The sequence below is a fragment of the Pithys albifrons genome, chromosome 11 (assembly GCF_047495875.1).
Source record: "Pithys albifrons albifrons isolate INPA30051 chromosome 11, PitAlb_v1, whole genome shotgun sequence".
Taxonomy (NCBI): Eukaryota; Metazoa; Chordata; class Aves; order Passeriformes; family Thamnophilidae; genus Pithys; species Pithys albifrons.
Window position 1 is genome coordinate 6,365,316 of NC_092468.1, and position 13,683 is coordinate 6,378,998.

The following is a 13,683-nucleotide window of genomic DNA, read 5'->3' on the forward strand; positions in this document are numbered from 1 at the left end:
CTACCAGAATAAGGAGACCTTCATAATTTACTGCACTGTGGTCCAGAGAATCACTACTGAATATAAGAAGGTAAAGGAGGCTGAAGGAACAGCATTACAATTTCAAACTTTGACAAATTAAGATTGCCAGAATGACTCTTATTTTTTTCTCTATGAAATAAAAAAGACTATCATTCAAGGTATGATAACATACATCACACCATTCACAGATACAATTAATTTCCCCCCACACTTGTTGAGGTCTTTGTCATCATTAACTTTTAGAAAAAGAAAACTGTATTTCTGCTACAATAACAGACTACCTACTTTTTTTGTGAATTGCCAGCATTAAGGGTCTGTCATTTGGGTGAAGATGCACCAAGACTGGCGTTCCTATTAAGTCCTGAGGTAGGTATCCCAGCAGAGGTACTGCTCTGGGGAAGGAAAAACAAAGAAAAAAATAATAAAAATCAAGTGTAATAATGGTACATTTAAAGTATTTCCATTTTAAGTTTTCTTTCCTGTTTTTCCTACAAAGAGAATGAGCAATTTTAAGTTTAAATATGGTGAAAAAGCAGTGCCAACTTAGTAACAATAATACACTTTGAACAGGGGTATTTTGTGTGTTTGTGGGTGGTGGTCAGACCAAGTCAAGGAATCTGTTACAGCCATTCTGTCCTTTCTTTGCTGCCTAACTTTAAAGGATAAATACTTACCCTAATTTTAAAAGAGCATTAATAAAGTTTAATCTTGTAAAACTCTCATGAAGGTAAATAGTACCCCAATCCCTCGGCTGCGAGCCAAGGCTGAGGATCACAGGATTACCATGGCTGAACCAGCACCAGGGGAGCTGAGTAGGACTCAAGACAACTTTCTCACAGGCAGGTTAAGAGTTCAACTCAAAGGAGCTGCAAGGAAACTAGCTTATTAACTAGGGAATTAAAAGCAACATTACTGAATTCCTGCACATCATCAATGACCATTTCTAGTGATGTGAACGACTAATTTATGTGGTGAATAATTTTTATTGATTACTTCAAGCATTCATATTAAGGAGAAAGAGTGAAATTCACAAAGGTCACTTTGTATCTCACCTTGAAGGGTAATAACCACTGAAAATATGCTTTGAAAAAAAATGCATTGAGTCAATACTACTCAGTAATGTTCAAGGTGCTAGACAACAAAAAGTCATCTTGCAAACAACATGCTCTGCACCTTCCTCCCAGCCCCATTCACTGACAAAGGCCCAGGGGTAGGAAGATGCTCAAGTATCTGAAGAGCTTTAATGAAGAACTCAGCCCCAGTGTACCACAGACAAGGGATCTGTGTCAAGGAAGAACTCAAAACTATTATGCAACAAATGCCTTCAACACTGCACTTCCAACACCCCACTGGACTGACATCAGTTCCCCAAAACATCAAACCTACCCTTCTGGAAGAGGCTGAGATATTCAGGGGAATGTGAGGATAGCAGCTAAGGCCTTAGTATTGAAGCAATTAGTTACATAATGAGTCTTGGAAACTTGTAGATGAACTAAAGCAACAAAGCTGAAACCGGCATAAAACTCATACCAAATCATATCACTGTGACACATTGACATTTAAAACTGCTGCCAAGTTCAGACCACATGAGAAAAGTTGTGTCGCTAGAGGACTTTAAAATACCAGTCAATTCTGAAAGACTTCAGCTAGGACTTCATCAAACAACACTGCAGGGGAGGTTTTGTTCAGTACCACTCCTGTTCTTTGCCACCTGCTTCATGAAAGCCTGGCAAGCACCACACCTGTTTGTGCTGTGACAGAACACCTACCCTAAGGGAGATCAAATTTTATCAAAATATTACTTATTAACCATGTTATAAAGGACGATGCAAATTCAATCACTTCTATGCAAAAAAAAATTCCCTTCATATCTTTATACTGATAAGGAGATCACTGGAAAAGTCAGGGATCTGGAATGTGAGACAGAGCTGGGCTTGCCTGTTCTTATGAAAAATAGACTCAGGGATCATCCCAGAGCTCTCCACAACCACTGGAAAGAGGAGTCACAAAAATGGAGTTAAATTTTCTTGGTAGTGCCAGACAATAAAACTATGGGCAGCAGTCCCAGAATGAAGACTGGAAAGCTTATGCTGGATGTTAGGAGAAGTTTTTTCACTGAGCAGTGAAACACAGGAACAATTTCCCACAGAGATTGTGCAATCTCTGCCCCTGAAGGATTTCAGGAATTACTGAGACAAGGTCATGGCTGACCTAACCTTCAAGCAAAAGGAATGAAGACTTTCAGCAGTCCCTTCCAACCAGCCTTTCTGTGATCACATAATGCTGTATTTGGGAATGATGCCTCAGCATCATTATGCTTCCTCATAATAAACACATTCAGAGTTTAAGTCAATAAACTCATTTTATGAATGCAAGTGCACATGCAGCGCAAGAATGGCTGATGAGGAGAGGCAGCAAGTTTAGTTTGTGTTTTATAGAACGATGCTTAAAGTGTCTAAACAACATGGATAATAAATCTGTTTATATTGTAAGATAGATACAAACCTGCTTTAAATTAATTTATAGAGATCACTCCACTGTGAACTACATAGAACTCCTTACACCCACTATACACATGAAGTATGACATACAATCCAAAACAAATATATATTGGAATTATCCATTTAATTTCAGGAAAATATTTATTTTTACTTAACATGTTCTGTGCAGAGATCCACTTGCAGAGTTCACACAAATAACCATTTTTCCAATCTATGAACACGTACTGATTACAGAAATTAACTTTATTTTATGCAAGTCAGACATCAGTTTCAGTGTGATATTATAACAATTCTGAGTCAACAGCAGGTGCTCAGTTGCACATTTTTAAATATTAGACTCAGCTTTCTCTAAGAATCTGTTGTTTCGTGTATTACACCAAACCCTGGAGAGCTTAAGAGCAATAAACTGCATATGCATATCCTGGCAAACATTTATCTGGTTGCCAATGCTCTCAGCAGCTCAATAATTAAAAGCAAAATGAAACACATAAATCACAAGAGCAAAAATACATGAAGTAAAGTCCTACTATCAGACCAAGATGTAACCAACCCTCACTGAAAGGGTTAAAAAACAGTATTTGAGAACAAGTGGTAACACCAGAATAGCTTCCACAGTAGCCAAAAGGAAGGTTATTTACTGCACTTGCTCCACTCAAGCCCAAGGACAAGGGCAAAACTCTCCATTCAGCCACCCTGCTGTTCTCTAGTGCCAACTGGAAATCAGTGAGTGGATCCAGGGAGGCAGGGACACTGCACTGTGCCATCAGCCTGCCTGCAAAGTTAAACCCACTCTGCAAAGCTGCAGTTGAAGCTTGTGTGGGAAAAAGGGAGGGAGAAAAACCCATGAGGAGGACAGAACTACATTGGACTAACTAGTTCTTTTGTCAACTCAAGCTGTTTGGAGAGACTGTATAAATCATACCATGGAAAAACAGTTTGTCAGCATTACATTGTTTTCTACCCTACAGGAACTCTCATACGTGGTCACAATGTCTGCACAAGTTTGCCACAACCAGCTGTATCTAAAAGTCTAAATTTATCTTCACTGATTAGCCATTATCTCCTTCTATAGTAGTTATCTCCAAGAGCTACCTTTTGCAATTCTTGTTTAATAAATAAAACCCCAAGCACTGCACTAACACTGACGTGCCTGACCTCTCTACAAATAAACTCTCAGAAGTCAAACAGTATTTTTTCTACCTTGACTCCAGCTTGGTCAAACATCCCAATAACCTCCTTTCCCTTAATCCCTCTCTCATTTCTGCTGCATTTGAAGATTTTGCCAAGAATGGCATATGTCTTCAGAAACATTTCTACCCAAAAGATACCACAGCGACCCAAAATTGTCCATTCTACTCCTACTCTGAAGAGACATCCCCATCCTGACACACAAAAAAAATTTTAGCATTCTTAGAATGCTTAAAAACAGGAGAAGGGGAGAATCTCAGAAGTCAGATGTTACTATTGCAGCCAACTTATGTTTCACTAAAGGAAAAAAATATCAAAACAAGGTCCCACATAGAGCGCAAAAATCAGAAACCATCGTGAAGAAAATATCAAGTAAAGTATGGAAAGAGGAAAAGAAAAGGAAAAGGTAGCTTGTGTTTTCAACTCAGGAACAAGTGAATTCTCTTGTCAATACAGGTCTTCAAACTATTCCAAACTTCAACCCTCCCTATTCTTAAAAACTTGCTGAGATTCTCATCTCCTCCTCAGCCAAGCATACTGCTAAATCTGAAGGAGTATCTTCTGTTCTTCTTATAGACCTCATGGTTCCATCACCTAAATGTCCTTTGAAAGGGATGTGGCCTCAAGTTACACCAGGGCAGGTTTAGATTGGGTATTAGGAAACATTTCTTCATGGAAAGGGTTATCAAGGAACAGGCTGCCCAGTGAAGTGGTAGTCACTATCCCTGGAGGTATTTAAAAGATGAGCAGATGTGGCATTTGGGACATTGGCAGACTTGATCATCTTACCCAACTTAAGTGATTCTATGAGAGCTTGATTTATATTTTAATTCCTGAGTGTCTATATACATTAAGAATATACTTGTTTCTACTCTAGAATGTACATACTCTAATCAGCTTTCAGGATTGTCAAAGTAATGTGAAATCTTCAGCCAATAGAATTTGAGCAATTTTTGTATACTTTTTTTTTTAAGATCTAATGTTGCATTTTAAAACGCACCTTGGACCTGGGCCAGCAGAAAGTGACAGCAGCGTTTTAATTGGATCAAACCTTAAAAAAACCCCACACCTGAATTTTATACAGGTAGTAACTGTCAGCACAGGAATTTTCTGACCATTGGTTCATTAATTAAATTTATCTCCAGATTTTTCCCAGATGGCAGAGAAGTGGAAAAGTAAGCTGTGAGCAAGCAAATAAATTTCCACTTAAATACCAATGATAATGTGCTCTCAAGCTTAATGAAAATAGGGGGATGTACTTTCCTTCTCTTCAGTAGCTGCATAACTTTCAAACCCCATACAGACACCTTAAATCCTGTAAGGATACTGGATAGTTTGGTTATCTGTAAATTGAAAACTATTTTTGTAAGTTACCTTTCATCCACATCCTGGAACAAACAGGTCGGTGTGTGCGTAGTTGTAAAAATTCTTTTGTCAGGAGGAATTCTGGGTGCTGAGAGAAAAATAAAAGCAGATTAACAAGGGGGTTTTTTATATATATAATACTTCAAGCTACCAAGTCCAAAATTCTGTCCAAGAGTGTACAGGAAAGCAGCTTCCTAGCTCACAGCCTCCCAGCAAGGCCAGAGAACAGAAACAATTACCTTTCACTGCAATAAAACTTGAACAGCTCTTACTTTTAGGAACCAAACTAGTCATTGTCCATTCAAAGGATTACCTTCATAGCCAGAATGTACTTTTTCTGCAAGCAACACACAGCAAAGCTGGTCTTCTGCTATTTCTGGATCTTGCACTTTGATAAGGTAAGGAGTCATCCGAAACGGGTGATAGCAGATCTCATTTTCACGCTCCTTTCCCGCACTAATAATTAAAAAGAGTTAATTATTTCAACAGATTCATCTTATGCTAAAGGAAGTTTTAATTTATCCATTGTAATTCCCTCATGTCAGAAGAACTTCCTATTAGCTCCTAGAATAGCACACAAGATCTTCACTTTTTTTTTTTTTTGGTAGAAGAGAATCTAATTCTGATGGCATCCTTTGCATACCAACTGCAATAAAGAATACATTGTTCTCTCTGCTGCCTGAAATAAAAAGATCCACAACTGTATGAAATGGTAGTTTGATAGAAAACAAAAATCCCAACTCATACAATGAAATTATTTGTTCATCCAATAACCCTGACTTGTGATATTACACCCTTCAGAGGGATGAACTTATAGTTTATATGAAAACTGCTATATCTTCTCAGTTAACATAAAGACTCTTTTAATCAATATTTATTCCAATTTAAAAAGAATGAAGAATCCATATAATAATATATAATAAGTTGTTTACTTAACAGGAATGCAAACAGTAATGATAGTAACAGCCACTTACACAGCGGCCAAAATAAAATCAGTTGTAATAAGTTTATACAGCACAGCTTTATAAAAGTAAAGCTGTTGAAATCAATGTTAAGTTGGACAAAAAAAAAATCTCCAATAACACCAGCAGTACTTCTACAGTCCATCCAATCCAACACTCCGGAGCAGTGGATTACCCCTAATTCGTTTAAAGTTTACTCCTTCCTCAGTAATAAGTATTTACTCACTCCACAAGTATTATGTAACAGGATCCACTATTTTTATTTTCGGAAGTATTGCCAGAGAGGCAATAAGCATTAAGAAATCAAATTGCACAAGAAAGAACATGGAATAAGCTGCCAGCTTTTCCTAAATAAAACCAGCTAAAGAGGAGAAGGGAGAGGAAAAGAAGGAGGAAAAGCAAAACCAAAGAACTGTGTAATCCAGTAACTCTAAAACAGACAAGTTACCCTCGTGTATCTTTCTGGGGGACAACTGACATAAATTTGAGACATTATTTTTCTAGAATCAAAAAGACTCTGCAGCAGGTGCAGAACAGAACAGTTCTATTAACAAGAAGTAAAGGCTTCCCAAAGCAGGAGCAGACACCACATCAGCTCCCTTTATGGCCCAAAGGTCACTATTCACACTGATGAACTTCTAAGATGCCACTTGCTGAAATCACTTTGCAGCTTTCTCTGTGGCTTCTACAGTTAATCAGCCACAGGATGTGCATGTTTTGCTTTATGATCACTTTATGGGACGACATGAAATTCACATACCATAAGGCCATTACAGAAGTCAAATACCTCTGTAATGCATGGTCTCATGGTGTAACATTGAGCTTTATAACACTGTTGTCTTACCTGATGCGACAGAAAAAAGATTTCTCTTCCATGCAATCCTGAGTGGATGACTCTAGAAATTTTAAACATATTTCATAACAAGTTACAAATTACTCCAATATTATTATATTTAATACATGAATTTTCTTTAAGTGATTAAGGTTGAATTTTTAAAAAAACTTTATGTATTTCATAAGCAACTAAAAATGAACACCACTCAGATTCTGAGGCTGGTGTGTGAATCGCAGCTGCTTGTTTATCAAGTCTTTTTCCTAAACACACCTAAGAGCCCTCCAGTTTGAGCTGCTTACTCTTATAAGCTTTTCTACTCTACTTTGTATTGTTGACTAAAAATGTTTGATTTTCTGAAACCCCCAAATTTGACCTTTTTTCTAGAGAGGCACAAGGACAGCTTGGTCACCAGATCCACTTATTACCACCCTTTGCAAAGGGAAAAAAATAAAGTCTTTATTGCAAAGGCTTCTTTTCATGTCTTAAGCCTATTTCCCTCCTTTTCCAGAGTAGCCACTGACTGATTTTTCAAGGGAAGCTCTGGCATTTCAAAGGCCTCCAGTGACAACTTTCAGATATTACTCTATGGCAGCTGACATATGAGACAGTGTGCACAGCTACACTTACTGCACATTGTAGTAAAAACTGCAGAAAAGGTTTAAAAAAAATAACAACCTGTATAACTAAGGATCTGTAATCAGGATTGTGTGGTCAGCATTTACCACTGCCCGTTTTGAGCCAGAGTTGGACAAGAGACCTCACAAGGTCCCTTTTGACCTGCCTTGTGTCTACATTGCTGAGTATATGTTGATTTCAGATTAAATATGGTTCACACCCTGACTTAACTTCACAGACTTACTATGCAATGGATTGGAATTCCAAACACTTAGAGCAGACCTTGAGTTTCAAGTGTTTGGTTAAAATAGTTGGCAGATATTTCTCAATTACTAACAGCTGTAGCTACACTAGTAAAACAATCCTTCCACAAACGAATTTCAAGTGCTCTGAGATGTCTGATCCCTCGTTAGCTTACCTAACATCATTTTTCTAAGGCTAAAAGAAGAGAGATATAATTACACTGGGGGAATGCACAGTGATGGTGGCTGAAATACCTTTTCCTAGACTGTGATCAAGGTGGCCAGTATTCAAATCATTAGCATTTGAAAAGAAGGTGGTCAGGTATTGTCCCCTCTCATACTTGGAAGAAAACTGTGGTCGTTTGATTGCTGGTACAAGTGGGAAGTAAACCCACTATTCAGCATGAATTCCTACTTTGTTTTCCTGCTGAAAGGGACATAAGAACCAATAAACAATGACACCGGGAAGACTCTTAACCAACAGCCAAGCCTTATTGATTGGTAAAAGTGGATTGTATACCTAGTATTGCTCAGAGAAGGTCTAGTAATGCATCTGTGTAACATCCTCAAAAAGTGATGCAGAAGGATGGGAGGATATCCAGAATCAGTTCAAGTATTTACATTTGCATGACCGAAGGTAAGTCAGAAAATATCTGCTGTTGGGACGACTCACCAGCTCTGTTGCAAATATTCCATGATGGCAATCTGTATGGGGTGGTAGAAGTGTAGAACACACTGACATCCTGAGGTGCCAAGAACTCCACAAATTTGGCATTTTTAAAATAACCCCTCTTACAGCGGAGAATAGAAGCAGCTTGGTCAGAGATGTACAAAATTTTCCCAGTAATCAAAGAAACAGCTACAGCAAACATATCCTAAAACCAGAAATCTCAAGTTATTTAGATAGTTTGAAACATCCTTCAATACAGTATTTACATATATATATATTTAAATATTTAAGACACAAAAACATTAAAGTTCAAAATAGAAATTAAGGAAATTGTTGAACAACATCTATTATGAAGTAAAATTAATCTGCTCATCAAGTAGATACAGACAAAACACTTCCCAACTATTCAATAACACACCACTATTTACCAGGTTACAAGCCCTAACCATCATTATATAAAATGTTATGATGCAGAATGAATTTACAAATTTAGAACTAATGAGCTTCCAGCTCTGTAATTGCACGTTTTCCCCGTGCTTGCTACAGGCATGGTTGTTTGTGAAAGGCTGTTTATGTGAGCTGGTCCACCCACTGCAAACTGAAAACAGTGCTCTAAACCACTTGGTAAAGTATGAGCACTCCACTTGTATTGTTTCATATTGTTGCTCTCCTTGACGTAGAAGAGCTTCCTGCGTCACAACCTTTAGTGCTCCATCCACCAACACTGTACACAAACTCAAGAGCTGTCAGCAGAACACTTGGTTGCACAAACTCAGATGATTCAGGTTAATTGAACAATGTTTACGATATTTGTCTGAAATTCTCAGCTGTGCTCTGCAGTTCCTATTTATTTTGCCTTGTGGGCAGCCCTTACTATTCATAGATACAAAACTCACCTACTTCAAGCTACAGAACATCGCCCATCATGCCCTTGTGTCATATATTTCAGAACTTCAAATATTCAAGCTGAGGCTTCAGTTAAAAAAACAATAGCGGAAGGTTGTCCAACAAGTTTAGATACAATTCATTATTTTTTGAACTCTCCATTAACTTATCCCTAAAATACTAGTAGTATGGAGATAAATACTAATTTCAAAAATCATTCAGACTATCATTTTCTTGCTAAAACCACACTGATCATCATAGTTGTTCTTAACTGTATGAGAACACAGCAGCACAGTAAGTCTGTGCCTGTCACAAAGACTAAACAAACACCACAGAAAAAGACAACACACAGTGATGCCAACACTTTGGTCGCTCTTCAGTCACACTGACACAAGGAACTGGTGAAACATCAAATAACTCCTGGATATAAGAACAAGCTGAAGTGATTCACTGTGTGCCTTGACTAAAATTTGGGAAAAGTTACTCGCCAACTCTAGCAGGTCTTCTCAAATGAAAACTAATGATGTCTCATAGTGCATTATATCACTTGGATATTGAGATGTGTCACATCACCATCTCCAGGCAAAGGCTCAGTGTTTCTACTCAACATTCCTGGAAGGCAAAAGGCAGCTTCTCCGACTTAGCGACCTGGCTACCAGCTCCTAGCTGGTCAGAGGAAGGAATGCTGAGAAGTGCAGCTGTAGAAAACATCAACACACGCTGCAGACCTGGGTCATCACACTCACCGCATTTTTCATGATGTATTCTGAGGTTATAGTCTCAACCTCTTCCACCGTGTAAGATGACACATTGAGACCAGCAGGCTGGGATTCATTGATCATCAGCAATTGATAATATTCCTCATTGGCTACATGAGAACAACAAACAACTTATATTCAGAATTAGCCATGAACACTCATCCTGGAAGTAGTAAACAGCCAAAATATTTTTTGGAATAAGAACGGAATGGGCAGTTGGAAAATCCAGGTACTATTTCAAATCCAGTTTTTTTCTTGGTAGAGCTTCCCCATCAGTAACCCAAACCAATTTATGCATCTTCATATACCCATATGTGAATGACCACATGCTTTGGTCTGTTTGACAGTTCAAACAGTATGAAATTGCAAATTGCTTTCAAATTCATCTTCTAACTCAACAAAACATCAGTATCAGGCATCTAGAGAGCTGCTTTAACTCCCAAAGGAACAAGAGACAAAGCAGCCAATAAACACAAACACCACAAAAACATCCATTTACAAAGGGTTTCAGGCAGAATGTAATTTTCTGTCTAAAGTTAAGTTTATTTAAATTCCTATTTTACATTTTCATTTTATCCAGATTGACATTATGTAGGCAGTGTCACACTTGGTTACCTTTAACTTGTTTAATGCTTTTAAGGGCATATTTCAACGTCGTCAGGACACTAGATTTGCCTTTAACTCTCTTCTCAGAAGGAAGGTGAGCTTTCAGCTCTTGCAATGTTTTCAGCAATTCCTTTTGTGTTTTGGCTTTAGTGGACTGCTCACTACTGTAAGATTAAAAACAAAAAATAAAACATCAATTGAATGTTTGAAATGACCCAACATCCTCTTAGAAGCCCAAATGTACTCTGACACTTGTCATATACATACATTTGTATAGCTGATCTCATTAACTTTTTCAGTACTCAGTATCAGAACTTACAAAAATTCTTACATTACCTAGAACCATTTAAAATGAAAGATTTATCATCACTTGGAATGTAATTGTAAAATGTACTCTATGTGCAACAGTACATACACCCCAAGCACCAGAGAATTTCTTTTTGTTTTCTTTGCCACAGTCTCCCTCCTCCCTTTTTAGTGGTATTTTCCTTAGTTCCTTTCAAAATCAAATTCAGAAATGTTCATGGACTTCAAAGGACAAGCAGGAGGTCCATTCAAGTCTTCACCTCCTGTTCGAGCAGGTTCTCTTAAGTAAGGTCCCTGAAAAGGGAATGGCAGTGGGAGAGCATCAAGTTAACAAAACAAATGGAGAAATCCTTTGAACAACGTATTCCAGTCAAGCATGGCAATACATTAAATAAGATATGGATATTTGACTAAATAGGTAAGGTAAAGAATCAGAGGAGGCTGGAGACAGCAGCTGCCCTCTCATTTCTCAGGTGCATGTTCAGAAATGCTGTCTCAGTGTAGGAGGTCAAACTACAAAGATTATCAGTGCCGATGTCAGGGGTTATCACCTTCCTTTACAGCTCCTGGTATCTTTCTCCCTTATTAAGATGTGCTGACACAATCAAAAAAGAAAAGGCAGTGAGGGACAGGAGGAGGAAGATCACAAATATGGGTGACAGATAGGTAGGAAAGAGTTAAAATGAAAAATCACCTTGTCTTTTGCATTGGAGTAGATTTCAAAAGCTAATCATTTGCAGTGATCAAGAGGATTACAGAACTGTTCTGAAACATTCCTGAAAATAAATTCTTTTCCATCAAAGGGAAGTGTCTTGGGTTGAGCCTACCGGAAGGTTTTCTCTTACCACCTGACTGTCACAGCTGGTAATCTCTAACAAGTTACCCTATGCACCACTGCAGAAACAGTAGTGTTGGCAGCTGAACTGCCCTGACTGAAGTGGTCAATAAAGTGACTTCAGCTTCCAAGTCATTTTCAAGAGGATTCCTGAACATTTTTCTGGGAAGTTTTAAGAGTTAGATCAGTCACCTGACAGGTGTTGGGTGTATTTCAACAGAAATGCTTGGAAAATGACAAAGCTGACTTGTCCTAGAGAATACACATTGTTCTTGCTTACACCACACTGTACCATGAGGAATGCAGCATTCATTTCTTCAGTGGTCATTTTGTACTGGGAAATAATGGCAAAGGATCAGACAAAAGAGTATAGTACTCCCTTGGAAAACAGTATGTTTATGCTGTATATTAAAATCACATCTACAATGTGGCTTGACAGTTTGGACTGATGCAATCAAACAGGGCTTTGTTAACAGAAGAGCCCTCTATGCTGGCAGTAGGAAAAAAGAGAGAGGGAAAAGATTGTGAAGCAACTGAGCATACAGCTGGTTTGTATTCTCCGAGTCTGCTTCATGAGAGTGGTCTGCCTCTTTTGCAAGAAAAGAAGCCTTTCCAAATAAGCCACAGCAGCAGCAAATACGTTAGATGTGCCTTCTTGAAAAATAAGTTACACAACTCAAAACTGTTTTCCCAGAAATCAGTAGCATTAGGCACAGTAGGCAGCCACAGGGAAGGTGTGACTTGCAAAGGGCAGAATAAGTGAGTTCTATAAAAATAGGAGCTTTCCAGTTTGTTTTTTTGTGGACAACAAACTGGAAAAGTACCTACACATATTAAACTAGAGTTGTTGGTTGGCATTGATATGGAATCCAAAGCCCAGTAGTCTGAATCTAAGATTAAGTGTGCGGCTTATCAGACTACTTCAGTCTTCTCTTTAAAGATCATTCTCTAGATTATCTTCAGTCTCCCATTCTCAAAAGATGATCAGATTCTGCTCAGTAAATCTCTAGCACTGTGCCTATGCCACTGTACCATCTGGATTCCTAATTATTTCTGAGCCGAGAGCTATTAATGAAATTTAAAATATGGCGACATCAGAAAAACTGAGATAAATTACCCTCCTGCCCCCATCAAAATTGTGCAGTGAAGAAAATGGAATTGATGGGAAAGGAAGACTAAGAAAAGTCTTTGTTTCCCTCTGTCTTTCATACCAAGGAATACAGACTACAGATCACAATTTCCAGTTGAAAACAGAGCATGGAACAAGACTCCAGGTGTCTGCAAGGCAGACACAAACTATTTCCTCAAGGACCAAATGGTGCAGAGGACTAATTCTAATTTACCACTTTCGTATGGACTGTATCAGGTGGAAATATTTTCAGATAGGTAGTGTGAAGAGGGGTCTTAGTATCAGTTTGTGATAGTCAGATATTCTTGATTTGCTCAGAATCAGGTTCTGGTCTCCTGATCAGCTGACTTAAAAAAACAACCAGTACAGTGTAGGGCACTCTGAAGTGTCTGGATTTGAGCCTTCAGGGCTACCAGGGTGAGAAGCAAAGTTCATACAGAATGACTCCTGCAGCTGTCTTGGTTTATCTTACACATTGGAGGCTTGAATCCCAGCAAATGGACCATGGGAGAGGCAGATGATAAGGCTGCTGGACATCAGAACATAACCCAACTCAATGGGTGAATTCAGATGTTAACACAGGAACAAGTTTGGGGTAAATTCTGAAGAGCAGAACATTTTAAGGAAAGCTATAAAAAAACCCACCAGAACTGAAACAATATTCAAAAGGACCCATAAAAAATAAAAATTACAGAGTTAAGCTAACAAGTCCAATCCACGCAAAGTCAGATGACTTGAAAGGTTATCACACAACTTTCATGGAAC

The 13,683-nt window shown here is 38.3% G+C and overlaps 1 protein-coding gene across 3 annotated transcripts in view; it reads right to left on the bottom strand.

Annotated features, from left to right (window-relative positions):
- Nucleotides 1-13,683, bottom strand: part of PER2 (period circadian regulator 2) — a 45,728-nt gene that overhangs the window by 13,942 nt on the left and 18,103 nt on the right. For all 3 annotated transcript variants that reach the window (XM_071566820.1, XM_071566819.1, XM_071566818.1), the window contains exons 7-13: nucleotides 10,658-10,812; nucleotides 10,031-10,152; nucleotides 8,403-8,604; nucleotides 6,882-6,933; nucleotides 5,389-5,531; nucleotides 5,085-5,163; nucleotides 307-413 (exon numbers count right to left, since the gene is read on the bottom strand). In XM_071566820.1, the coding sequence (XP_071422921.1) occupies nucleotides 307-413; nucleotides 5,085-5,163; nucleotides 5,389-5,531; nucleotides 6,882-6,933; nucleotides 8,403-8,604; nucleotides 10,031-10,152; nucleotides 10,658-10,812 (860 nt within the window). The remainder of the gene's footprint in view (nucleotides 1-306; nucleotides 414-5,084; nucleotides 5,164-5,388; nucleotides 5,532-6,881; nucleotides 6,934-8,402; nucleotides 8,605-10,030; nucleotides 10,153-10,657; nucleotides 10,813-13,683) is intronic.